This window comes from Lepisosteus oculatus, chromosome 17, assembly GCF_040954835.1.
Source record: "Lepisosteus oculatus isolate fLepOcu1 chromosome 17, fLepOcu1.hap2, whole genome shotgun sequence".
Classification (NCBI taxonomy): domain Eukaryota; kingdom Metazoa; phylum Chordata; class Actinopteri; order Semionotiformes; family Lepisosteidae; genus Lepisosteus; species Lepisosteus oculatus.
Window position 1 is genome coordinate 4,439,015 of NC_090712.1, and position 27,590 is coordinate 4,466,604.

At 40.2% G+C, this 27,590-nt stretch overlaps 1 protein-coding gene and 1 long non-coding RNA gene across 6 annotated transcripts in view; one reads left to right on the forward strand and one right to left on the reverse strand.

Annotated features, from left to right (window-relative positions):
* Nucleotides 1-5,233, forward strand: part of LOC102689135 (sodium/calcium exchanger 1) — a 174,503-nt gene extending 169,270 nt beyond the window's left edge. For all 5 annotated transcript variants that reach the window (XM_069179873.1, XM_015362608.2, XM_006638520.3 and 2 more), the window contains one exon: nt 961-5,233. In XM_069179873.1, coding sequence (XP_069035974.1) covers nt 961-1,337 — 377 coding nt within the window. In that variant the 3' untranslated portion in view covers nt 1,338-5,233. The remainder of the gene's footprint in view (nt 1-960) is intronic.
* A 17,917-nt stretch (nt 5,234-23,150) lies between these two features.
* Nucleotides 23,151-25,676, reverse strand: LOC107079335 (uncharacterized). The gene is made up of 2 exons (XR_001480290.2): nt 25,133-25,676; nt 23,151-23,628 (listed from the first exon to the last, which is right to left on the reverse strand). It is a non-coding gene; the product is annotated as an uncharacterized lncRNA (long non-coding RNA).
* Between the last annotated feature and the right edge of the window lie 1,914 nt (nt 25,677-27,590).

Below are 27,590 nucleotides of genomic sequence, written 5' to 3' on the forward strand. Positions count from 1 at the left end.
GCTTTTTAAGGAACAGAACTACACTGCTATCAAAGAACTGCAAATGGTACTGTAGGGTGCTTAGTGCTGGCACAGGCTAGCACTGTCAGTCTGAGCCTTAACGGTGCTGCCCTATAGCTTTATAAGAAGGAACTGGAGAAGAAGGATGCAGTGACTCTTATCCAAAATGAAGGATTTAAGCTCTTATAGACACTCCAGGGCTTTGGGGACATCACATTGACCTTCTGAATATGAGGCTGGTGCTGCTCATACTGTACGGGGGACACAGATGATTTACCTTAGAACCTATAGAAGACCACTGAACCATAGTTTAACCAATATTGTTCTAAAATAAGACAAGTTTGTTTTCGTGTACTGTATGCGTTTTTCACCATCGTGTGCCGTTTTCCATCATGATAAATGCATTGGTTCTACCCAAGTATATTTACTTTCATTTGGTTGCATTTTTTGATCGGCTTTAGAATAATTTTAATGATTCTAAATTAACCTATTCTATTTTTTAATTATTTTTAATAACTGTGCACAACTGAAGTTCAGAAGGAAGACAAGACCCCTCTTTTCTGTCGATACCTGTCATCACATCACTATAAATAGTTATTTGCTCCTGCTCAGCACTTACTGGAGTGGCATCTGATTCATATGGTCTGGTGTCACTTCTTCAGCCCAGTGGCTTCAAATCAGGGCTTCAAGTTCCACTGAGTTAACAAAGGGGTTTGTCTGAACTTTGTCCGAGTTCCTTTCTAGGTAAATATCAGACTCACACTGAGGTACTTGAACAGGTTCTAAAAGTGGCAGCTCTGAAGATCCGGTTCAACGTGAAAGTGAAAATGTCCATTGAAAAATGATCTTGTGATGATTTCGTCAAAGCACGTGGTATTTAGAAGGGGACAGAAGGGTACAGTGGTCGGGTTCTCCTTTTTCTTTCACCACGCCATTTTTGTTTCTCCCTTTGCCCCCTAGACACGTTCGCCAGCAAGGTGGCCGCCATCCAAGACCAGTACGCCGACGCCTCCATCGGGAACGTGACGGGCAGCAACGCGGTCAACGTGTTCCTGGGCATCGGCGTGGCCTGGTCCATCGCGGCCGTCTACCACCAGGCCCAGGGCAGGGCGTTCAGGGTCGACCCCGGCACGCTGGCCTTCTCCGTCACCCTCTTCACCATCTTCGCCTTCATTTGCGTCGGGGTGCTGCTGTACCGGAGGAGACCGGAGATTGGGGGGGAACTGGGGGGACCCCGGACTCCGAAGATCCTGACCACCATGTTGTTCGTCAGCCTGTGGCTGTTGTACATTCTCTTCTCGTCTTTGGAGGCTTACTGCCACGTGAAAGGCTTCTAAGGAGGATCTTGAACAGCGGCCGCAGCAAAATGTTTTTTTTTTTTTCCCCTTCTGTTTCTTTTTTTCTCTTTTGTCTTTGATCATTCACCCGATTTCACCTGCTGAGGGGGGACGCAACTTTTTTTTTTCTGAACATCAGTGGAGCGTTCTCTGGACTGGACTGGGGCTGGGGGGGGAGGGAGGGGGGGGTGGCCTCCTGGGCAGAGGATCAAACGAGAAACGTAGCGCTGGAGAGAGACGGCTGCGCTGCCAAGAACGGAGATGGTTCTTGTCCCTTCCTCTGGTTCCAGGGGAAACGCGCAGCCCGCTGCCCAAGTCCAGTCAGAATGAAGAAAAGGCCTCGACAGTTGTTTGATTCCCTGCCCAGAGTGTGACATACAAAAGAATGAATGGCAGGCAGCCGTTATTTAAATTCAGAGTTGCTAAGTTAAGCACTACCTTTCTATGAGCTTTGGCACTTTAGGGTTCCTGCAGAGATGAATGTTGGTGCTTAATGTATTAACTGGGAGGGATATAATTTAGGACTAAAGTTGCTGCTAATAACCCTAAGACGTAATGTTTGCTATTAATTCTTTGGATGTAACTGTCCCAAACACACAGACTAAACTATTATACACACATACTGTATGTGTTTATTTAAATACAAACTGTACATGTATTTAGGACATTAACAGGAACATGAATTTTTACAATTTCGGTACACAAGTGAAATATCCCCCTTTATTTCTTGGGAAAGCAAGGCCAAATTAGATATCATGTAAAAAGGCCGGAACACACATACCACAGTCCAAAGAAATAGTCACAGGAAAAAAATGTAATAATCGCTAAATACAACCAAATGTGTCCAGAACTGCGCAAACAATGCACAGGATGCTTTAAATATGTTCTGGAAAACTACAACCCATCCCCCCCAGAGTGTCACAGTCACTAGTGATGTTTGGGAGAACTGTGAGGACTGTGTTTCAGTGTTTGCCTCTGTCCTCTTCACTCCAGGCAAAAACACATCCTACTTCTCAGCTCCCACTGTGCAGTCAAGGACTTTCTGAGCTGTAAATCAATTCAAAAGAGATGGGGACCTAAGCTGTGAACACTCCGGTGGTAGAGGGGTGTTTGATGCTTAGTTTTAATTGAAAGCCACAGAAAAATGGCAAAACTGTGATTAAAAAGTTTGTTTTTTTCCCCGCAATCCATAGAGTGGCATGTGACAATAAACACACTGCATGGCCAATAAAGGAGGTCCTCATTGCCTGCTGTACGTGGTAGGACTTAATTGTGGGGCTAAATAATTGAATAGTGGTTTGCCAGAGCACTAACTTGGAAGGTCACATCATATTGGCATAGAAATTGAACTCTTTTTAGACACTAACTATATACAGTTTGTGGTGTTATGTACAATTACACTTCTCATTGGAAGAGATTTCCAGAATTTGTCATCTGACCAGTACACGATATGTATAAAATATGTCCTGGAGTTTCTTCAAGGCCTACTTTTTTACACTTTTCCTATTACTCTGTGATCTCCTTTTGAGTGACAAAACTTTAGTCAAGGAGTGGCAGGACCTACACTGTAGATTCTGAACAGGACATTTCCATGCGTTTGTGACCTTTTGCCAAAGAGATGCTCTGCACTCACACGCGCACTCATTCGAAAAGATAAAAGTCTAGGTGCCCAACCTGAATTACATTTTTTGAAGTATATTTTATTTTAAATGATGCCAAATGACTTTTTTTTCTTTACATGAAACAGTTTCAGATTAATCTACTGGTAAAAAAATAAATAAATAACCCACGTAAGTGTCTTTTAATTATATACTGTACTGTACAGTATATGCTCAAAACTATTGAAAATGAATTGGAGGTCATTCCCTCTCAGTTATGAATTCAGACTTTTTAACAGAATGTCTTTAAGCAGCTGTTTTAGGATTTTTAGGGTGATTAATGGTGTCTGAGGGTTTGTAGTAGTAGCTTCAGTCTGAAAGACTTTTACAGCAGGATTTCTGGTTTCGCCATTTTGATTTCATTTTTATTTGTTTTTCTGCGTTCAAGTTTTTCCTGACCAGGGCAAATCTATGCCCTGGCCTGGCCAGACGTACTTTCTCTGGAGTGCACATTCAAGCCAGATTTTTTGGCGTAAACGAAGGAAAACATTGCACTAGTAACTGCTTATAGAAATTCCACCGGTGACGTCTCCAGCAAATTGAAGGAAGACCGAGAAGGTGTAATGTTTCCCACATATTTTGACTGTTAGCTTTTCGACCATAGCAGACAAAAAGGACTCGACCTCCGCCTTTGTATCCGTTTAATCGACAAAAGACCAACATGAAGTACAGCCATACATTCTGTGTCCTGTGCAGTGAAGGTATTTAAAGGACTTTTTCTGCTCAGTCTCATTTTAAAATGGTGTTGTGTGCCTGTGTGGCATCTGTGCAGCTCCTCTGTGTATTACCCACGTTCCTCATCTGCCATGCCCATATTTGGGAATGTTAATGTGGTACTTGTTAACACTGTGCATGGAAAAAAACATGTCTGTATATAGTAAGCAGTATCCCATTCATTAATGTCCAGGGAGGGTCGGATGATACTGTAAAGAGTTGGGTTTTGTGTTTATATTGCACCTGTTTGTTTATTTTTATTATTTTGAAGAGGTAGTCTCTCTTTGGTAACTTGCACATTGAATTTTTGAAAAGGCAATATCTGCTGCTCTTGTATATTGGGGGCAGATTCAGTGAGTGTATTTAAGGGGTGGGAGGGGTTGCATGGATAACTTTGTACAAGAGAAATTGCCTGCTTGAGGAATTAACTGTAATATTTCATGGGTTAAAAATGAACTGAGTACAACAAAGGATATTTTATCATTGAACAATTCTTCTGTATATAGTGTACAGTGCTGCCAGAGTGTGGTTTTAAGCCTCGATATTACAAATACAGAATCACCATATTTATTTTGAGATCTGCCAGAAATGCAAGACCACAAATATTGCCTTTTAGACAACCGGGTTGCTCAAAGCTTGTTTAGCTTTCTTTTCCTTTGTGCTGAGCAGTGTACATCTTCAATATTTAAATGTCAATTTTTGTGCATTTGTTGTTGGGTTTTTTTTTTTGTTTGTTTAAGAATTGTTTCAAGTGTACGCTCTCTGGAGATATCAGGGCAACGGAAAAATTGAAGATGCCCGTCGATACAGATCGATTAATTTCGCAATGTGTTTGACAGGACCCCTTCCATTAATCTTTAATACACACACGCACACCCCACTGTATTAGAGTAGAACGATTATAAAATCAAAGGGGGTTAGAATTAAAAGTAAATTATTACACATGTGGAATAAAATAGAGATCTAAATGAAGCTTTTTTTTGCTTCATTTATGTCTGTCATTTAAAACTAGAATTTTTCAGATTTCTTACATTTTCTTGTGTATTTACATTTTCTTCTTCTTTTATTCAGCCTTATGTGGGCTATAATACGCATAAATAATATATATTCTGCTGTCAATCAGGTGAAAAGGTAGCTGTATAGCGTGCCATCTTCTCTGGTAGATTTGCTCCTCTTTTGGAGAAGTTCTATTTGAAAGATCTAGGTTCATGTGAAGACATATCCTTGGTTTTTTTTATCAGCACTATTTACAGCTGCTCAGATGTATTGATTTTTTTAAGTTGTTCAGGGCTACAATGTGTGTGTTTTTTTTATCCTTTCAGGGTTTGATTGGGGATGTTTTTCTTTTCCTTTTATTTTTAAAATATGAATATCTTGAGTTCTTTTATTTTGTTCTGTCTTTGAAGACTATTTTTACTTTGTGTTGCACACAGAAAATAGGAAGAAAGTACACTAACTGTGATTGCTATACATGGTACACTTCTTGACACAGAAAATAAAGTTTGGGATACCCTGTTTCAAAGACCAATGAGTAGAATATTAATATTTACACCAATGTGATAAGGGCTGAGGCTACCTGTGTTTTTAATACTTATTTGTTTCTGACTAAGGAGCTTTGCTTTCATTCAACAAAAAGTGTAAATTTTCCACATCACTAAATAGACAGGTCCCTTGTAGTAAGAAAGAATTTCCATTGGCCTACAATATGTATTTTGATTTTGAAATACCATTTTAAAATGTGAAGAAAATGAGTTTTTTTCCTTGTTCTAACAAGGTAATAATCAGATGAATCTCCTGTTTCGAAACCACCTTCAAATGGGGACAGACTGGAATTAAATCAACATTTAGAAACCCCCTAACAGCACACCTTCAGGGCTCAGCTTTTCTGTTCCACATCTTTTTTGTTTCACCTAAATCATATATACATTTTGGAAAATTTAAAGGTAGGGAATATCTTCCTCAGAGGGTTTTCCTAGCTAAGCCTGTTTATTTATTTCTAAAACAAGATTATTAAATAATTATTCACTGAACTGATAAGTCCCAGTTCAGATGTCACAAAAGGTTTTTTCTTAATGTGAATCTATTAATCCACATCAGGGAAGGTTAAGTAAGTTAACACATGACACAGGGTATCAGTACCCATGCTAGCAACTGCATTGTTTTGTTTGGGGCATTTCTTTGTTTAAACTTTTCTCAAAGTTTAAATCATGCTGGTGACTTTAAGGTGATACTGCATGTACACTTCTCCTTTTATATGCAAAGGAGAGCTTCATTAACCACTATCTCGGGAGTCTTCATTATTGTTTATACTAAAATGGACATAAACGTTTTCAGAAAAGGTCCTGTCTCTGTACAGCACCACAGAGGTTCTTTCACATTTAAATTCACAGCAAAAGTGAATTGTAAAAACAAGACCTACTGTACCCTTTAATTTTCTGAAGAAAGTCATATCTCTCTTCATCTGAGTAGGAGCTACAAAGCTGAGAAACACAAAAGCTTTTTGTTGTTGTTGAAACTCGGAAGCTTCATTCTTGACTGCAGTGAGGGCCAAATATTTATTGAAGTTCCGCACAGACAATGACAGTGGTTTGATGTCAGCCTTTCTTTTTGAAAAATGTCCATGGGTCTGAATTAAAGTGCAGTGACTTCAAAGTGTTTCTGCATTATTAAAGGTTTTCGGATAGTTTCCAGTGAAAACTGGCTGCTTTAAAATCTGATTTTTCCAGGAAAGTGTTGTAGGAAAGTGTTGTAGAGGAGTGTAAATGTGAAGACAACTTGGGAAGCCAATCGTTATAAAATGAGTAACCCACAAGACTCTAAACAGAAACCTGTGGGGAAAAATATCTGGTATATAATGCAGAGCCTGAAGCAGCAGATGGTATAATTTACACAGATATACTGTAACACAGAGGTTCATCAGGCTAGAATGTGTTCCAGTTTCTGTAGCATTTAGCAGACTGAAAGTTTGTGACTTTACCATTTAACAGACTGACACCGAATGGGCTGGAGCAGTCTAGGTGAAGGACATTTGCTCAAAGGTCCAACAAACATGTCTGCATTGTGAACACCAACCTGTTGCCTTTTCTATGGGTGTCTAGAGGTCTAACTGCTACTGCTTCCAACTCCCAAGGTGCGCTGTGGGACAAATTGGACTTTTTCAGAGATTCATTTTGTGGGGCTCATTTTCTTACAGCTGGGGTGGATAATATTGCCTTCAGAGTAACACGTAACACGTTTCATCCTTATTTAGTTTGCATTGTCTTGGTAATTATTTTGTAAAAACAAATTGTCACTCTTATTTTTTTTTTTACATCTGTTAACAAACACGTGTTATGTGATCTCAGAGGAGGCTGAACAATTTCAAGCCACGAGCCATATTATGTTATTTTAGCATGTTTTTTTTTTGCTAAAAGATACATCACAGAACATTCCTGTTTTTTTCATATAAGAATGCAAGCTGAGGTGCTGTACTAAGTGTTTTCTTATGGCCCATAACATTACTAAAATCTATGGAAGATATTTGCAAATACAAACCAAAAATAACACTGTAGTGGTTGAAAGCAGTCTTGAGATGTTGCAGAGGAGATACAACTTCATTACCCTAATTAATATTAAATTGTCGTTTGCCTAGAACTTTACGTTATGTGTCTGACACCAAATAAATTAAATTGCATTAAAGTAAAAACTCAAAGGAATGAACTTCAGGGCCCTCATTCACTACAGGTTCCAGTAATAAGGCACGAGCTATTAAACTTCGTATTCATCAACCACAATAAGACATGCTTTAAAGCAGGAGAGGCATGATAACGCAGCTAAAAACTAAGACCCTGGGTCCATTAACTTTTGCTGAATATGCTAAATGAATGATAAAGTATGCAAATGGCACTGATGGCAGTAACAATACAGAGCTGGATAGGCCAAATGCTCTCCTCGGGTTTGGAACCTTTCATATTTACACGGTATTGACTAAATGGAATACTTTCAATTACCTGTCATATAGTACTGGTGGAAAGGAGGTCTTATTGGGCCAGATGCTTCTTATAAAAAGCTGCCTTTCTGCAGGAGTGTATTTTACTCAAAGTGGAGACAGTCAGAGTTCCTTTCCTAACCAAGAGCTGTGCCGTTATCAAAGGAGAGAGAAGGAAGAGAATCGGAGCCTGAAGGATAGCGATAATCAAAAATTAGAGGGCATTTAGGTTTGTCAGAGGGAACCGTCCAGCCCAGACTCAGACTGAGCTCACTGCTTCTCCAAAGACTTCTGAAGTCTTCACTGCCTTCTGCGTTCATAAAGACTAGATTCCCACATTGGAGAGGACTGTAAAACAGAGGAGTTTTATGAGGCAACTTAATTTCACTGATGGCCTTTCGAAGTTCATTTTTGCAGCAACAAAAAAGAAATGTTTGTGCCTTTTCTTTTAATGTACAGCACATGAATTCTATGAATAACATTTCATGGCACATTAATTTTGTAGATTTTTAATAAACTTCCATCCAGTGGAGATTTCTCGCTTGTAAAATCATGTTTTACAGCAACTTTTACTCTCCAAAAAACAAATGTTACAGTATATCGTAAGAGCTATGCTAATTGTCAATGAGCCTTAGGGTGCACATTTGCTATGCTAATGATAATCTAATGATTTCCATAGCACAGGGACATTACTTAGTGAACACCTCCTTGCTCATAGTTCTGAGATATCTTATGGAATAGTGTTAATGCATGTTGTCAGTTTTTTAAGACCATGAGTTACCAAGTCCAAATAGATCCATGCATTTCTGTCTGATGCCGCCAAGACATGTGAAGTATTCTACAACTTATTTAGTAATACTGTGCCACTGACACTGTACAGTAGGTGAATCAGTGGGGATTTCTGGATCCGATACATGACTTGTGATAGACTTAGACTTAAATAGGACTGATTCTGCTCAGTAATAAGATCATGGAGGCTGCCAAAGCACACAGAATTTTGTTGACTATGAAGAAAAGCTTTGCCAATTATCCATTTGTAAAAACAAAAAAGGGCCGTACCTTTATAAATTCATCCAGAAGGCACTTCTTTATACAAAGAGTTGTGGAAGTATGGAACAAACTACCCAGCCATATTGTCAAAGTTGATACTGGCTTTTCTCAAGGATGGGAAAGATGAGATCTCCAGATCAGCTACTAGCTACTAAACAAGCTAGAGGAGCAATATGGCCTTATCTCATTTGTAAACTAAGCTTTGCCACTTAAAAATTGACATTTCAGCTTCCTACGGACATGCAATGTCTGATTTACACTTTCCCACCTCCCCATCATCCAATAATTTGAAGGATTTTCATGATCATACACTCTTTTTTTACATCCTTACTGTGTTTGATTTAAAAATAGTAAGTCGCAGTACAGGAAGTCCAGCAGCTGAGCACGGCTGCTCTCAGTGCTTGCAGAAAGAAGCATGGAAGATGTTGCCTACTTCAGTCTCAGTCTGTTCTGACAGCAGTCAGACCTCTGACACCTGAGGCCAAAGCTGCCACTGTTTTGACTAGAGAAGCACTCGTGTAACCCACATGGGTGCCTATATACTGTACACACCCCCAGCCTACTTGTAGAAAGTTGTAGAAATGTGTGTTTTTCCTATGTTCTATAATGCTTTTAGACTATCTGTGTGGAAACATTCATATTGTTAGGCTGTGACTGTACTGTATTCTCCTCCCCTGGTGCACTTGTGATGGCAGCACTTTTGTTTATTCTTGATTATTTTCGAGTGATGGTCTCATCTTAGTATTAAAATGTGAAGATTTCCTCTCCCTATCTATCCTGGTTATTGTAATTCTTTTCCAAATCCTGTAGCCCAGCAGAGCAGACGTTCCCAGGCTTTGTTCTGGAGGAATGCTGTGTCTGACCCGTGCTATTCATCCCAGAAGCGCATCGAATCTCGGGTGCTAATTGACCGGCTTGCTTGTTCAGTCTTTCTTTTACCTTGGGTCTTCAGTCAGTCCACAATGATCATTAACAACCAGCTAGAAACGATATTTAATTGTAGATAAAAGAAGGCGTGATGACAATGCAAGGCTTTCACGTGCGCACACAGAAGAGTGAACCTGTGTTATTTTAAGTGTGAAGCAAGATGATTCCTCAGTATGTCACTCCCATCCCCTCTATCGTCTAAAGTGACAAGCCTGCTTCTCATTAAGGTGACGAGTTACTGCAGCATCCTCTTGGATCACCAGAGACAGGCAGGTGTACCATGATTCTGATCTGGTTTTCATGGACTTAATAGCAGTCCTGACTTACAGTATTCCATTTCCATCGAGTGAAGAGTCATTCCTTTTTAAAGATCTTAAACTTTTTGTTTTGTTTCCCAAACTCTGCTTGGGTGTTGCGCTGGTTTTTAGGATTAAAAGTGTAAGTCAAATTGTAAGTCAAACCTAAGGTCTTTACTAGTGTAGGAAGGTGATGTGGGCAGTAAAGAGACAAACATTCCTTCTCTGAACCTCCTCTGTATTCCTTCTGTATTACCTTAGACTTTAAATATCACCTGTCCTGAGCATAACTTCATTCTGCATCTTTCCTTATTGGTTCTGTTGTATGTGGCTGGGTTCTGAGTTTTTCTCCATGGTCAATAATAGTTCAGTAAATTACTCTTGACTTTTGTTAGGGCTGTCCTGACTCCTAAGGAGGTCATTGGTCTTCAAGATGAGGGAAGAATGAGCTACAAATTTGGCCACCGTCCTTTAAAAATGAATCAGCTCAAAGAACAGCAAGAGGACGTATTTCATTTAATTCTCGAAGGCAGCTCACATTTAAGAAGGATCTAGAAAGCCTTTTTTGCTAATGTGTTTCTTTTTTTCCTTTGTCTCTAGACATCTGACATGAGTTACTGCCTTGTCAGGGACGCTGACAGCCTGGGAATTAAAAAGCCAATTATGTCATCTCTTCACTTGGAAGAGCCACCCACAAAGTGCACTTTTGAAAGGCTTTGGAAAGTGCTTGGAATAATTATGATTCTCCTTTTTTTTTTGCCTATATCAGTGATAAAAACGGCAAAGTGAACAATTAAACATGCGGCGTTCCGATTATTTCACTTCACCGTGAGAATGAAAGTAAAATGTCATGAATTAAAACCTGCTGGGGGGACCGTTGTCTTTCTTATATCAAATACATGTACAATGAACACATGCAAAGAACACCTTCCAAGTGGAAGTTAAACATCTGAGAGATTCTTAAAGGGTTTGCCATCATTCTGCCTACAGCCACTCTGTAAGAGAAAAAAAAGTCTTTGAACACTGACGCATTTTCATCCTCTCTGACTGGTACTTCTGTTGAGATTCAGTTTCTTTTTTGATCTCAAAGTTGTTTCAATGGGTATTTATTCCGTTTCCACTCTACTGAGTGCTGGAGTTTGGCAGGCCCCAACTCTAGAGCTCTAAACCAACCCAGCTGTGAAATTGAGAGTCACATACCGCTTGTTTCCTAAAACTAGAAATTGCTGTGCTAGAGCAGAGCCCTTCTCTCTATCTGCTCTGAGGATGAGTTTCATTATTTCCTTTCCAGCACTTTCCAGTCCTGTACATGGGTTGAGGCTACTTAAATTTGAAAAGGCTACTTATGAGACGATGTCGTTTTCACGATAACTGTTCAGTCTGGGAGGGAAGCAGATTTTTCTGTCAAGTTTGCTTATTGATATTGAAGAAACCAAGAGGCCCTTCAGCAGTTTTATTTTGGCTTGTAATCAAAAACATCAGGATTATGGCTAGAGCCAGGATTGTGGTCCTGGCTCTAGCCATAATAAAAATAAAAATTGTTTTATTGTGGTCAGCTCAACAGGCAGATCAGCCAATATAAGGAAGAACATTCATAGTCTTAGGCTGTGACTGTACTGTATTCTCCTCCCCTGGTGCTCTTGTGATGGTAGCTCTTTCATTTATTCTTGATTATTTTTTAGCGACCGTCTCATCTTAGTATTAAAATGTGAAAATTCCCTCTTTCTATCTACCCTGGTTATTGGAATTTTTCCCCAAATCCTGTAGCCCAGCAGAGCAGACGTTCCCAGCCTTTGTCCTGGAGGAACACTGTCTGTCTTTTGCTATTCATTCACAAACGCATAGTATCTCTGATGCTAATTGACCTGCCTGCTTGTTCAGTCTTTCTTTTAACTTGTGTCTTCAGTTAGTCCAAAATGTAAAACTAACTTACTTCAAGGGTTCTGTTTGCGAAGCATCTCTTCAACAGATTTGCTGTTATTCATGACTGAACAGCTGACTAACTCCTTGATCAATTGATGATGAACCCACACAGGTGGGAGTGGCGCTTTAACAGACATGCCCACTGTAGGAGTGTTGATTTCATAGACGCGCCCACTGTAGGGGTGTTGCTTTCATAGACACGCATATTGTAGGAGTGTTGCTTTCATAGACACGCCCAAGATGGGGAGTGGTACTGTATCGGACACTTTTCTTATCATTCTGCAGAGGTGCAGTTGCTTACATTGTTCAGGAAGCCCACTTGAATGAGGGCAGTCGCAGAAATCTGGACACATATCCTATTTGACCTTTTTAAGACCTGAAAGGAAATTTACAAATTTGCTCCAAAAGGAAAACTTAAATCAATTATCCTGTGATTAAGAGCTCAGCTGGAGCAAAAACCGGAAAGGACCAGGACTGGGAAGCACTGCTGCAGACAAAACATTCCTCTGAAAGCCACTGCTGCAGTAAGAATCCAAACAGAAGATCAAACCAGACAGCTCTTTCCGTTTTGGTCCAAGCTTTCTAATGGTCTTTGTGCCTGTTTTGTGATTTCCTTATGATAATGGCTGTCAGGGATACTATTCTGTTGGTGTGCTGCTCTAATGAAGAACCAGAAAGCAATGTGGTTCCAAACAGCTCAGCCAACTCAGAACTCTGCATCAGGGCACTCACCAGCTGTGATTGATATTTCCCAGGCTATAGGAAGTGGCTTTCTGTTGTCTGGGTGGAGTTTGCATGTTACCTGCATTCACGTGGGTTTGCTTTGAGTGCAGAGCAGCTTGAATGACTCTCTCCCCTATCCTTTGTCACGAGTTGTGGGATGACACACACAGGCTGTAACTTTCCTAGGCCCGTGAATGTTACGACCACGCACGGCACCTAATTAATCTAATCATTTAATTAATCCCTCTCACCTGCCCTCTTCACTATTTAAACCATCACTTCCCAATTCCCGACGCTTGGAGTCACTCCCCCTGGTGAGCACTTTGCTACAGCAAACTCTTTCCTTTATCCTGATAAACTTTATCCTGATAAACTCTCCTGGCTTTTTGACTTTTGGCTTTGGCTCTTGGATTGGCTTTTTCGGACCTCCCTTTCGGATCTGTTAGCACCTCGAAACCGGACTAAGCACTGCATAGGGTTCTGCTTGAAGGCATCGACCCGTAACAGTGAATTTGTCATCATTCTGACTTGTTGGGTTTTCTGTACTTTTGATGTTGAATTTGTTTGCTTTCTTCTGCAGGCTTCCTTACCAGAGACTTACTGGTAAGTATTGTGGGATTTTTGTTTTGTTTGATGGAACTGTGAAATACAAAAGAAAGCAAATCAGGACAAAATAACAGAATCTGGAAAAAATCCTTCATTCCATTAACAGAATGCTGCTTATTCCTTGTAAAGGTCACAGAAAGTGCAATACAGGAGAATGTGCTATACCTAAACTGCTCACTGAAGTTCCTCCCTGCTCAAGAAGTTAGCCCTTGGCAACTGCCTAAACTTGCAGGTCCTTAGTGCAGGTGCTGTGAGTGCATTTGCAATCACTGAATGATAATCCTTCGGATGAGACGTAAAACCGAGGTCCTGACTCTCTGTGGTCATTAAAAATCCCAGGGCGTTTCTCGAAAAGAGTAGGGGTGTAACCCCGATGTCCTGGCCAAATTTCCCTTTGGCCCCTACCAATCATGGCCTCCTAATAATCCCCATCTATGAACTGGTTTCATTACTCTGCTCTCCTCCCCACTGAGAGCTGGTGTGTGGTGAGCGTTCTGGTGCACTATGGCTGCCGTCGCATCATCCAGGTGGATGCTGCACATTGGTGGTGGAGAGGAGTCCCCATTACCTGTAAAGCGCTTTGAGTGGAGTGTCCAGAAAAGCGCTATATAAGTGTAAGCAATTATTATTATTATTATTATTATTATTATTATTATTATTATTATTATTATTATAATCTCCATGTGCGTCATTTTTCATCTTCCCCCATGTGTATCTTCCTTAATCTTCCCCCACCTCATTTACCTTACCTTTCACCCATGCTGTGTCTGTCCCCGACCTGCAGCCCTCTACCCGTCAAAGACAGCAGTAATTAACTGTTCAGGTCTAATCTCTCAGTATTAGTTTCCAGGGGCCAGATTAAAATGAATTGCATTTCTACATAATATCCATCTGTTTCTCCCAATCTGGTTTCCATCCAGTGGTTCCCAGGAGATATAGTTCAAAGCCAAAAGGTCTCACAGTTGAGCTGTTTACATCTCACAGTTCCTGTGATTGGTTATCTGAGTGCTCCAGGAGATTTGATAGACTAGAACAGGAGGAAAAGTTTCCTTATCTTAGCTTTTGTTTTTGTTTTTTCTTTTGCTGGAGTTTGTTTTGCACCATCAACTATCACTTTTTAATGAACTGTAGTCGATTTGAACTTGCAAATGGAAAACCGCGAATCTTGGTGTATGTGGCGCTTACTTAGAAAGGTCCTGTTGTCTTTTTGAGCGTAGTAATATCCTGTGTTCGTTTGTTCATAAAGGAAAAGATATTCCTTTTTAAGGAAAGCAGTCATTTTAAGCACAAATTCATCATGCGGGTGAAATGTAAATTAATTTGTGCTTTAAGAAATTAATAATGAAACTCTACATACAGTATATCTAACTTGAAATTATTATTTCGTTTTCCATACCTTATAAATGTATAATCATGTATTTTTGATCCATTGTTGACATAAAACATGCTGAAGACAAATTTTAGAATGTACTCTATACAGGATTTTTAAATACACAGGTGTTTCAGTTTTTAAAATGTATTTAATTATCTCTGTAGTAACTAAACAAAAAGGGAAATTTAGGAACTCGTTATGCTTTTATTTCAGAGCATTTAAATCTCTGACTTTATATACATTACATTATATAGTAAAGAACACTATGTTTAACATGAAGTGGTTAATTTTATTAATGTATCCAATGTTTTATTTTATTCTTGACTGTTTTATTTTTTAATTCTAAATCGCTACAGAATGTATTCAATTTCAAGGACTGCAAAAGTACCAGTAACAGGATCCAATATGTTACATGTTTTCCACCTCGCATCCTTTTAACTTTGTAAAGCAAGAAAGTTTAAGTAGATGCGTGTTCTGAGAACACCCGTAGCACAATGCCGCTCACGCACAGCGAGTTCCAGACGTGTTGCGACTTCAGGGCGAAAAACTTTGGGTTGACTTTTAAAAAAGATGGAGGAGAAAAACTATATTAGCAGCAAGGTCAGAACAGATGATTTACGACGAATGCGATTTTCATTTGGTGGGCTTGCCTTGCTGTTGGCACATTGCCGGTTGTCGAGAGTTGGTATGACTTTAAGTCGACTCTGATCGTCAGGATAGTTGCTAAGGCATGTTTGTCCGACTGTACAGTTCCTGCTTCCACTTATTGTTTCTGTTTTGTGTGCGCAGGTTCATTAACCCCCGTTTATCTGGGTGGAAGTCGTAGTATTGGTGTCTCAACCTAATAACGTTCCCAGAATGCAGGGGAAAGGGCAAGAAATATCTAATATTTAGTTTTATCATGAGAAATTGTTTTGAGGAATGTTTCACTCCGTTTTTTTTTAATTTTCTTTCTATCGTTTAAACCGTCTTTTAAAATAGCTCTGTCACAAAACGTGACCTCTGCCATTTTCTCAAGCTCAGGGAGAGACTATGCCAGATTGATGGAAACTTGTGAGAAGAGAAGACATGGACAGTAATTGTTGGATTAATTTTTCACATGTTCACATTTACTATGTGAGGGTAGCACGCCCTACACGTAATGACCAACCTCTACAGACCTAACCCTAAATGAAACAGAGACAAGTGCTAAGATTTTAAAAGGCATAGTTTGCAGCAGCAGCAGTAGCAGTTTATATTTCCTTGGTTTCAACCCGTTTTTCCCTGGTACATGTGTTTAGTTTTACTTAGTTTGTCACCCCTCTTTGCATGAAGAAGTGCCTCTTGCTCCTGGTTGTGCATGTACTTTCCGCATAATTTACACTTGTGTTCCCCTGGTTCATGTATCACTGTTGATTCTGAAGAGTTCACTGGGTTGACTTTGTCAGTGCCGTTGGGAATTTTGAATATTTGCTCTTACTGCTGTGTGTCCTCATGTAGAGCTTCATCTTTTGGTATTGTCTAGGAAAAGAGACAGGAGGTGTACATGAAGTACACCTACACCTGAAGTACATGAAGTACATGAAGTACTGACCTTCATGTGGCATGCCATGACCTTAGCAATCTCTCACCAGTTATTTATCTCGTTTTGAAAAGAACGTCAGAGCAAAATCAAAGAGTTGAAGGTACAAATGCATGCATCTGACTTACCCTTTCCACCAATACACCTCTAGGAATATGCTTTTCTTTGCCAGCACAGAGAAAAAAACATGAACGTTTATTACAGTGTAAACTGTACGTTACGATACTGTATAACGAAATGTGATTAATCAAACTTAAAAGGTTCAACAATCACAATGGCAAGTTTCCTTGAAATCATCAACCATTCACCCTAATATCCTGCCTTTCCACTGTTCTGTGTGTAGTCTGATGCAACTCTATGTGAAGGCATCTCTTATATTGTTTTTGGCCTGTTGTCAGTACCTGCTGTATTAAAAATGTCTACAAAACATTTAGATTGAGTTATGAAAAGGAAGAACATACAAGATCTTTTACTGTATGTCCAGTATCTTTGAACCTCGTACAATGGCAAATGTTGTCATTTGTACCGATGCACTGTAGCTTATGAGTTCATTTATTTTGCCAAATCCCCTATTTCCATTTTATTTTTATTCTGCTAGGTCACTACTATGTTCATTCCAAATTTTGCTTTCTGTCACACACGCCCTCATTATTCCATTAAAGTGAATTATTCAGTCACCATGCTTGAGAAACTGTTGCAGCTCGGTCATATTTCCTCATGAAATACCCAATTGAGCCAAATTGAGAAAAGCAGCCTCAACAGTCATGGACTTTCAATTCTCTTCAGCTGTAGAAACACTTAACCTTACAGTATTTATCCATTACCCCCAGAAATGTTTGGGCAGTTCTGGACCCAGTTAGTTTTAACCTCAGCCTCTAAGTGCCTCAGGAATCCCGAAATGCTCAGTCCAAAAGCAAGCGTTAACTCACACACCACATCAAAGACCAAATTAGGATCTGCTCAAGTCAACAATTCTTTTACATCCTGATTGCTGCGTTCTTCAGGGAAAAAAAAACAATGTACCAGTCAAATTGTATAATGTAAGCTTTTGTACCTTGGCAGTACTTTTCTTCTTTCACCCACTGGCAAGTAAAGTTCATTTGTTCTTTTTTATTTAAGCAGTTGTGTTTTTTGGATAAGGTGTGTACTTGTGTAACCTAAGAGATAAGCTCACCCGTGTGTTTTTGGACAAAACAAATGGTGGAAATATACACCATTCACCATTCAATTTGCGTGGAGAGTCTTGTTAAAGTGCTGCCAAGATGTGTCAACTGTATTGAGTTATTCCTCAGTTTGTTTCTGTTAAAAACTGATGCTTTTGTCGATAACTCTGCTTTCAGTTCTGACGTTTTCTGTTACACGCAAAGTCCAGTTAATTGCTGTACAGTTGGATACAATACCTATTTGTTTGATGATTATATTCATTCATACCTTAAAAACACACAACCGACAGCAGTGTTCATTTTGTGAATATACAATTCGAAAGTGATTTAGCTGAAAGACACTGCGTTCAACTGTAAATATCAGTATTGGTTCATATGTATACCTCTGTGTCTATCAATCCATTTTTAAAAATAAGTAGGAGGCTTGAATGTTTTCTAAATCATTAAACTGAGTTTTGGAAAGCGACACGAGTGGCTGTTTGTGTCCTATAAACGTGTATAGAATAAAGTTTCTTTTCTCCTGCATGCTACCTGAAAAATGTTGTGATTCAACGAGAACAATTAAAATTGAAACTGCCTTGCGTGACAGAAGTAGACATTTAAAAATGACCGGGCACTGAAACAATGTCTCACTGCAGTGCTTGAGTGCCATGTTGATGCTTCCTCATGTCCAGCCCTGATGTTTGTCCCCCCTGTATCCTCTGAGTGAACTTAATAGCATGTTGAACTGTGTTTCCCTCATTGCCTGAACTCGTTGGCTGTTATAATTCAGCGTGTGGTGGATTTAAATGTTTTTTTGATAATTATTTTCCTCGATTGCCGTTATTTCCTATCATTAAAATATGGATGTTTGTAAATTTCCCCCATTCATTTTTGTCTTGTTTTTGTATGTCTTTCTGGAACCAACTGAGCTCATGTCAATATTGTGAGCTCTCAACCTGCGTTTTGCCTCCTTTAAAATGCATCTTTGCTATGAGTAAACAGGTACAGTATGTACTGTACTGTGCAAGTACCTGGTTAAAGGCTGACTGGTAAGTTTGTGTTATGTCACTGGAAGGACATTGTAGCTTACAGCTGCTTAAAACAAATACAATTCATTGTATTGTATTCTTGGAGTATCTGCTTAGTGACAAGCAGGAAACAAATGTTTAGTGAAAACAAGAGGGTGATTTTTTTCAGATAACTTCTTTCCCCATTCCATGGGGAAAAAAGCCACAGAAATCTCAGGCATATTGCCGGGCATCAGGTTTAACAGGGGCTAACATGTCTCAGGTGTGAGTGACTAACAGATTCCGAGTGATGTGTGTTGAGCATTCTTGAGCTTTCTGTATAAATAGATTTAAGATTAATAGCCAATACATGTATCACTGTGTTCTTTGGCTTTGTCCTTAATTGTTGTGTTATTAGTTTCTAAAATAACATGCACGATCGCAATGACCTTAAATGTCAAAGAAGCCGTCGGCAATCTAACTGCCTATAAGAAAAACTGCTTTGTCCTTTATACCATCTGAAAGATCCCGGTAAATGCCAGGGATTGTACTGAATGTGTCTGTACGCTGTTGCTCACTGCACAGTCAGTAGTGCGGCACGGATTGGAACCCTGTGATTACGGTCCTCGAAACAGGAGATTGTGTTTCAATGTCCCGTGTGAGCATGGTTCCCACAGAGGCGCCCAGACAAGTGTCTTCATATGGCACGGCTGTCCATCTCCTCTTTTACTCCGAAAGATATTTTGACTGTCATAAAAATGACAAATTGTTGTTTGGTTTTTCAGTTAAATCAGTTGTCACATGCTGCTTTTCAACACTGCCCTACGAGTACTGCAAATAAATATTTTGCAGATCAGAGTTAAGGGCTAGAGTTAACTTCCACGGGAACTGTGAACCTGTCCTTGCAGTTCTCATGCAGTTTGAAAAGAAAGACAGTTTTGCGCAGGAAGGGAAGTTGTTTAAAATCATCTGCCGTCGGGTGGGCGCCATTCTGCGTCTTTGTATTGTGAATGAATGCAATCCACTCTGAAAACAACTGGTTTACTCGCCCCTGCAGCAGTAAAGCATGTAGCCAAGTGTGTTCCCAAAAGGTGAACGAATGCAGCAGCCAAAGCACATGGCTTATCGGCAACGTTAAATTGACGACCTTGAAGGTTCAATAACTCGGAGCTGTCAAAATGCATGGATTAATAACAAGAAGTCGAAAGGTGCCGGTTTTTCTTTTGTGTGTGTTTTTTTATGTCAAGGTGAAGGCGGTTAAACGGAGGTGTGAGGGGACTCCCCCTCCTCCGGTGTCCTTAGCAAACTGCTAGATTTTCAGTTACACTGATTTAGTCATATTCTGCAAAAACCACAGCTGTGACGGCGCGTTCTGAGCCTGTTGGAGGAGGGGTGGACAGATTAACCTCCTGAGAGATTAGGCTGCTTGTATCATCACTGTTTGGCATTACAGATAAAGTGATTTGGTCTGTTGATCGTGTTTCCTTTTTTTATTATTTCGTACAACGAATAATTGCAATAAGCGAATTTGCGAGAGCAGCGATTAAACCGGGGCTAATAATATTAATGCAAGATCAGACTGCAGTAACACAAGCAGCTGCCATCGAGGACTGATGTTTACAAGGGAATCTTGCTCCAGCTGTGGCAGAAGAGTAGTGTGCACTCTGAATTTCGTTTGGAACTGAACTCACAGTTTCTGCATAGTCACTTATTTTCCTTCATGGCAAAAGGAAAAGAAAGGACCACCGACTGAGCTGGTCCCCCTCTCACACATGGGGAACAGGCTGAGATTATAAGGCTACAGGCAGCCTGGCTGGCACTTAGTCACTATGACATGATCAATGCCTCATTTCCATCTGTCAGGCCCCGAAGAGGACTGGAATGCTCTCAAACCAATTGACCCTGGAGAAATGGATTGCACCATTTTCCATCTAATCTAAAATATGGAGCTACTTGCACAGCTGTCGATCCATAAAACGGATGAATTTTCCAACTCGGACGAACATGGCAGTGCAGTTAATTAATTTTCCAAATCCGAGCCTTGCGTAAAGCAAATATAGGGGGGGGGGGGGCTTTCTTTAAAAACTTGCTTTATCACTCATGATACATCATCTGTTAGGATTTTTGATGTGTATTTGAGTGTGAATTAACCAGATTGATTAATTTGATTTGAATTAATTAATTGGAATCCCATGTTCAAAATGCAAGGGAAACAGAGAGTTTCAAAGTTTAAAATAGTGTTTCAAATAGAAAACCGAGTTTGGTGAAGTTACCCAGGTTGAAAATAACAGGATATCTGCCACTGGGCAACAGGTACAATAAATAAGCCACTTGCAGGTGTGCAGTTGTATACTGGGGAGAGCTGAGAAATTATCTACATAGTAAGAGGAACTGTAGAGAACAGATTTTTGGTACTTTGATAGAAAATCCCTACTGAAGAATTTAAGCTGTATTTTAGGATTTGGGTGGAAATAAGCCTCAAATACTGTTTCCAAATAAATTATTCAAGGATTCCTGACAATAAGAATACAGTGACTAAATGAACACATTTTTTATGATTTGTGTTAGTTTACTTCTGTGAGATTCTGAACACATAAGTATACATGAGACTGGCAGTATAAGGGGAATGCAGGATTTTTCCATGTTTTTTATTCAGACTTTCTATCTAGTTAGTGTTACTGGATGTGATACATCGGCTAGGACTCTCTTGATATTTCAGTGGCTACCACTCAGAGTGCTATGCACTTCCTCAGAGTTTGAGCACCTGAGAACTGTTTGTCAACACAACCAAAAACTGTGCAGAGCCTGGGAGAATACTGTCACCCTGTGCGTCCCCTAAATGAAATAATAGAAGGAAAATGCAAAAGTATGTCATTCTGCAATTTTGCAATAGAATGCAGAAACTTTGAATGAGGGATAAGGATGTTAGTGCAGTATATTTCTCCAAGGAGTGAGAAATTGGATTCAGACGGGCAGACTCCAAAAATATAGCAGTGCAGTGGAGTCAAGGCGTCTGCAACAGTGCTTAGCCATTCATTACAGATTGATAGGCCCATTAGAGAAGAGGGTGGCAGGTAGCTGGAAATTTTAAAGGCAGTGTGCTTATCACCTGTGGCTTAGCACAGAGAATTGAACAAATTGGTCCTCATCTTCCTTAGCTTGACAAAGTATAGCAATACTGTAGGTGGTCAATAAAATAACCACAGAAGATTTAATGTTTACTTCCACAGATTAAATTCATAACACGGCCACCATCAGTCACACCACGGTCCGTTCTTGTTGCGAGGGGATTTCTTTTCTTATTTCACAGTACCTGTCAGCACACACCACTTCGGGAACGGTAAGGAAGATCACACATTTTCTAACCAGAAATGAATCATGGTAGGTTTATGAGAGTATGTGTCAGTGGTTTTTTTGTTGTTGTTGTTTTTTTATTTTTGCTGATGTGCTCGAAGGTATTTGCTTTACTGAGTTTCCAGTGAAAGTGTTTAAATCACCGGAGAACAACGCTGTCTTATTCATTTATAGACTGGCCAGGGATAAAGTCCAGCACAAAAATGCTAAATCTATCAAAATCTATCTATGCTAAATCTAGCAAAAAATGTCAAATAATTCAGACTGCTTTGGCATAACTTTCAGGACTTTGTGTATTCTAAATCTTTTGATATAGACAAAACAGCCCTATTCAATCCATTAAACTCCACATCATAATGTAAGATGTCTTCCTTTGCTCTACATTTAATTCCATTAAAATTCAACAACAAGTAACATCCTGTGTAATTATGAACTTATTACATCTTAATAACTATCGGTTGTCTTAGAATAAGAGAGAACATTTGCGTTATGTTTTATTATTTTAAATATTTTTTAATTATTGCAAAATATTTTGCTCCCTGCATCCTCTGATGAACAAATGTTCCCTCTGAGCCCAATTCATTCATAGAGAGCTCAAGAGCCTATCTTTCCTGTCTGGGAGTGTGATGGTTAGTTAATGCCGTTCATACAGCCCCTTTGAAAAGCATCATCATTGAAGGGCGGAGCAGTGGCTCTGTGGCTAAGGATCTGTGCCTGTGACTGGAAGGTTGCCGGTTCAAATCCCGTGGCCGGCAGAGGAATCCTACTCCGTTGGGCCCCTGAGCAAGGCCCTTAACCCCAACTGTTCCAGGGGTGCCGTACAATGGCAGACCCTGCGCTCTGACCCCAAGCTTCTCTCCCTGCATGCGTGTCTGTGTCTCCTTGGAGAAAAAGCTGGGGTATGTGAAAAGATGAATTCCTAATGCAAGAAATTGTATAGGGCTAATAAAGAAACATTATTATTATTATTATTATCTTGTCAAAGGGAGACTTCCTCTCAAAAGAAGGGATTGCAGTATCAGTAGTCAGGATATAGATGATACAGGATCTGGGGACTGTACACAATTACTGGCCATTTCTTGACACCTTTAGAAAGCTCCTGATGTACTGTAGATGGGAAGGATGTTACACAATGGCTAAGCTGATACCTCCACAATGTCGTGCTCAAAATGATCAATATGCCAATACAATCGGAGAGTTTATACTCCCTCCTTGACAAGATATTATTACAGCTCTTGCCTCTTGTAAATCCTCAAGGCATGCTTTAGTACGTTATTCTCATTTAAGGGTCTGAAATTACTTCACAATAAAAATGCCACCCAGTTTCGTTATCCTAGATTTCACTATGGGTACTTTTGGTATGAGAGCCAGGCTACCCACACAACAGCTTGTTGTAGTGGGGTTAAGACTTTAATCTGAGCATTAATCAGGCTAAGGGGAATTTCCTCAGACCAGATATTACTTATCTGTACAGGATTTGGCTATGATACCAAGACAAACAGACCTGCTGTTTTCAGACTGATGTCTTTAATGCAGATGGTTCCAGTGCTTCAATACAGAAAATAGAGTGGGAAAAATCTATTTTCACTGTATATATTCACATACAGAAAATAAGAGTGCCATTAACTGTCCCCATTAACTGGGGACAGTTAATGACAGAATGAGAGTGTTTTATTTTTTTTAAACCAGAAGGTTCAAATTGCTTTTTTCACTGAATCATACACAAAGCATTCAGGGTGAATTACTTGCAAGAATAATTAAGAAATAATAATATCCCAGTCCAAATCCACAGTCCGAATAAGAATCCCATCAGGCACTTCCCTGAAGACATCTTGTACCTTATATCACAAGGGTTTCACAGTGTTGGTTGATGGCTTCCCCATTCATGAACCACAGTCAGGAATCTGGGAGTCACACTTGATCCTCTCCCGTCTGTCACGGATATCGGAAGGGCAAGCCGTGGAATGGCCAGCTGAGCAATAAAGACCCTATGCGTAGCGGTAAAAGGAGGCAACATGGAGGTTAGCCCAGGCTCAGGGGGTCAGACGATGTCGGTATAGAAACCTATGCCTGTCACGCCCTCTGCAGCCAGAGGGCGCTCCTGCTCTGTCCTGTCCCTAGTTTCCTGTGCTTTGCTGTCCTTCCGGTGTCTCTCTCTCTGGGGCTGTATATTTCCGGGTCACTCATTCCTCTTCGCTCAGCATTGACGTTCGGATGTCCTGAGACCCGCCTGGCACCAGGTCGCCCCACGTCCGCTGCCTGAGGGCACAGGTTTCTATACGACTCCTGAACTGCTGAGCCCGGGCTAACCCGCGTCCCGCCACTTCACGTAGGGTCTTCTTCCGCTCTCCTGCCATTCCAAGGTACGTCCCTTCCGACATCCGTGACAATGCCCTCAGGCCACGGACGTGGGGCGACCTGGTGCTAGGTGGGTCTCAGGACATCCGTACCCTCAATGCTGAGCAGGGAGCAGAGCAGACACCGGAAGTAAATAGGCTACACAACAAGACACACCAGAAAGACATGAATAATCACAGGGAACTAGGAACAGGACAGAAGTAGAGCAGAAGTACAGGGCATGACAGGCCTTTTGAGCGTGAAAAAATTGATTAAGACATCTTTCATCCATCTTAGAAATATCGCCTGCATTGCATGCCGTTTCTATCAATGTCTGATGCTGAGTGCCTGATTAATACGTTTATAACATCAAGGCTTGATTTCTCCACTCTATGGGCTCCCTAACTCTCTTCTCAACAAGTTGCAACATGCCCAAAACTACTAACTCACACAAGGACTCAAGTCTCTACAGCGGTTGACACAGACTTAGAATCCTGTCGATTGTTCTTGGGTTTATTAATTCAGCCACATCTGCACAGTGGGAAAGGAAGCACTCAATCATTAAAGAACGATACGGAAACCCCAGGGCGTACAAAGACATTAGTGACCCACATTTAGAGGATGTATATGAATGGTAACATTCACACTGAGATATTAAAAGGAAAAAAAACGTTCTCTAATGAATCATTGTCTTGAAAAATAATATACTGTACTAAATCATATACACTACTACTGTACTATAGGCTCAATATCATGTTGTGTTGCTTTCTCTCAATTCCTGGGCTTAATTCTGGACTGGTGCACATGCTGTTAGACCTGCTCAACTGCTGGTTTTCATTGCAGCTGGGCTCTGTGCTTAAATGAATGCTTAACGGAACCAACAGCTTGCTTGTTTGGAACCTTTCCTGGACTTTTTTGTCTACTCAAAAAGTGGAGATTTTAGGAAAAGCAATTGTTAAAAGGCAGTATCCTACATATTTATGACCGGGTGGAGAGTTCGAATTAAGCTAATTATTAAGGCTAATTAAGAGTTCAGTTATTTGAGTGCTCAGGTCAGGGCAGCTGGGTCCCCACGCCAAGGACTGGGTAACCCCGATATAACTGACATCTGCTCATCGAAATACTTTAAATGCTCGTTTGTTTTCGTGAACTCACCGCATTTTCCACGGTTTGAGACGTTCTCGTCCATTGAGGTGCAGTTCACCGACAGGGCTTCTGCTCAAAAGCAGACCACGGCACCGCACTGCAAGACGACATCGCGGGGCTTAACCGAGACCTGGGTGTCGGGCTCCTCGCCCTTTCCTGCTGCTTTCGCTGATATGATTAGTGTGAAAGGACAAATGTGATAGACTAGACCTGCCGCAGCAAATAGATAACGACAAACCCGATTTCTTTCTTTCACCCTATTTCCGAGAGTCTATAAATTATGTTACTACTTAATGGTAAACCTGCAGTGTGGCAGGGGTGTGCATTATAATGACAAAAACGCAAGAACCCTGGGACGAGACGTGCTAATGTTAATGGAGCAGGCACGAATGTAATATCGAAAGAGTGCAATCCTCTTCCCTGCGTTTTAATCTTCATGTATTGCTTCCTACACTGTCAGTCCCTCACAGCTCAGGCGGCAAACCCAATAAATTACACCGAACACATTAGCGGTCAATTTAAATTATTTGCTGTCGATATGCTTTTACGCAGCGGCGATTCGTCTAACCTTAAATGCTGCAGTCAGCGTGCGAGTCATGCAAATCAAGAAAGTGCTTTCCTTTCCATTTAGCTGGGGGGTGTCACCTCTTGAAAAGATATGATTCATCCATTAATTTGCACCAGGGTGAAATGGGACCCTTAGAAGCAGCGACTTTGTGCTCGTCCTCATCCTTTAGGCTGTATGCGGTTTTCTTGCGCGTCAATATACAGTGCATACTCATAAATATCTCAATGAACGTCGATTTATTGTGGCTGCCATTTTTCGGTGGTGTATTAAAAATAAGAAAGTCAAACAGTCAAAATGGCTTTTTGTACAATGAAGTGTATCAGCGCGTCCCACTCACCAAAACACTAAATGAATTGGTTTCATTTTCATGTTCTGGTTTGTCCCGTTTGGGGGGAAAAAAGGATTAAGTTGGACATGTTGAATTACTGTAGCTAACGGGGATTTTTTGCTTCTCCGGTTTCATTTTAGAAGGCCTTCAATAATAAAAATCGATGTTTCATATTAAGGAGGAGCCCGTGTGAACGGGTCTCCGCCCTTGTGGTACGTTCAGCAGCGAAACTCCACCCCTCCGAGATACCTTGTGTTCCTGCGGGTGGTTTCATCTTAGAAACTGCCTCCTCTCACACTTTATAAAATATATTTCTTTTTACGGCAGTTGAGCAAATATTTCTCCCTGACATTGTTGAGAACACTTAGGGAGGTCTGGTAAATCGGTGATAATTCATATCAATTTTATTGATAGAAATCAATGTTATACGGGTTAGTTTAAATTTATTATTTAAACTAACCCGTATAATTCGTTTAAATGAACGAATTATTTCGTTCATTTAAACGCCAAAGTATTCAATTATGCATGGGCATTTAGATTAACATACTTTATAATGTAACGTTACTAAGTACCCATAACATGTCCAAACAATTTAAAATAAATTCATTTGAAACGCAGATTTATCTCACATTCTTTGTGTGTTTTAGCCGACGTACATTATGCTTCTTACGCATAATGATTTAAAACAAGATTGTGGCACCTGTTTTAAGAACATAACAGCACCAAACTCGTCGCACATCACTGAACTCTGTGATACCGGACTTCCACTGCTTAGTAATATCCCTAGACTTGTTTCGTGATTTTGAAACCCCATATATTATGAAGTTTAATATTTCAGATGTTTTTTCTGTCGTGAAATATCATGCAATATGGAGCTCCAAGCGCTTTCTTTTTAAAATTTAATCTATTTGACTAATGCACAATGTCAAAAGCAAACTGGCATGATGATCAAAAAGTTCAGAATTCTTGTCATGGATTAAAAATAAATAAATGGCCTGTCTTGAAGTTTCAAGTAAAACGAGTTTCTCTGGAACATTTTCATATGTCATTTTGAAGAAGGAATAATTGTAATCCTGGTATTATGTAGCCATTCTCAACAAGACTTGCTTTTATTGTAACTGGGAGAATAGTGCCGTTATGGAGCTTTTTGGCAGGGATAGTAGCTGAATGGATGGAAAAGCAGGTAAATTATTCATCTTGAACTCCAGGTGGGGATTCAGAAGAGAAATTTGGTTTTCCCAGCCTCTCAGATCAGCCATATTAGGTTCTCCGCTTCCTTTAATAAAGTTCCCTCAGCTATTGTCTGTGTGGCTGATGGAGCTTTCATGTTAGATTCAGGAGGCTGTAGCACTGCCACCAGGAGGTGAGCTACCAGACGCCACATCCCTTGAATTACAGGGATCCAATGAATCCCCAAAAGCCCTCAAAGTGAATTCCTTGCCTTTTTAGAGTAAAATATATGAAAATCAATGAGAATGCAGAGTTTCCTTTGTTCGTGGTGAGAAAGGATGATCAGCCTGTCCAGCCCCATGTGTACCCAACATTACTGACTGTTGAGATGACCACTTATC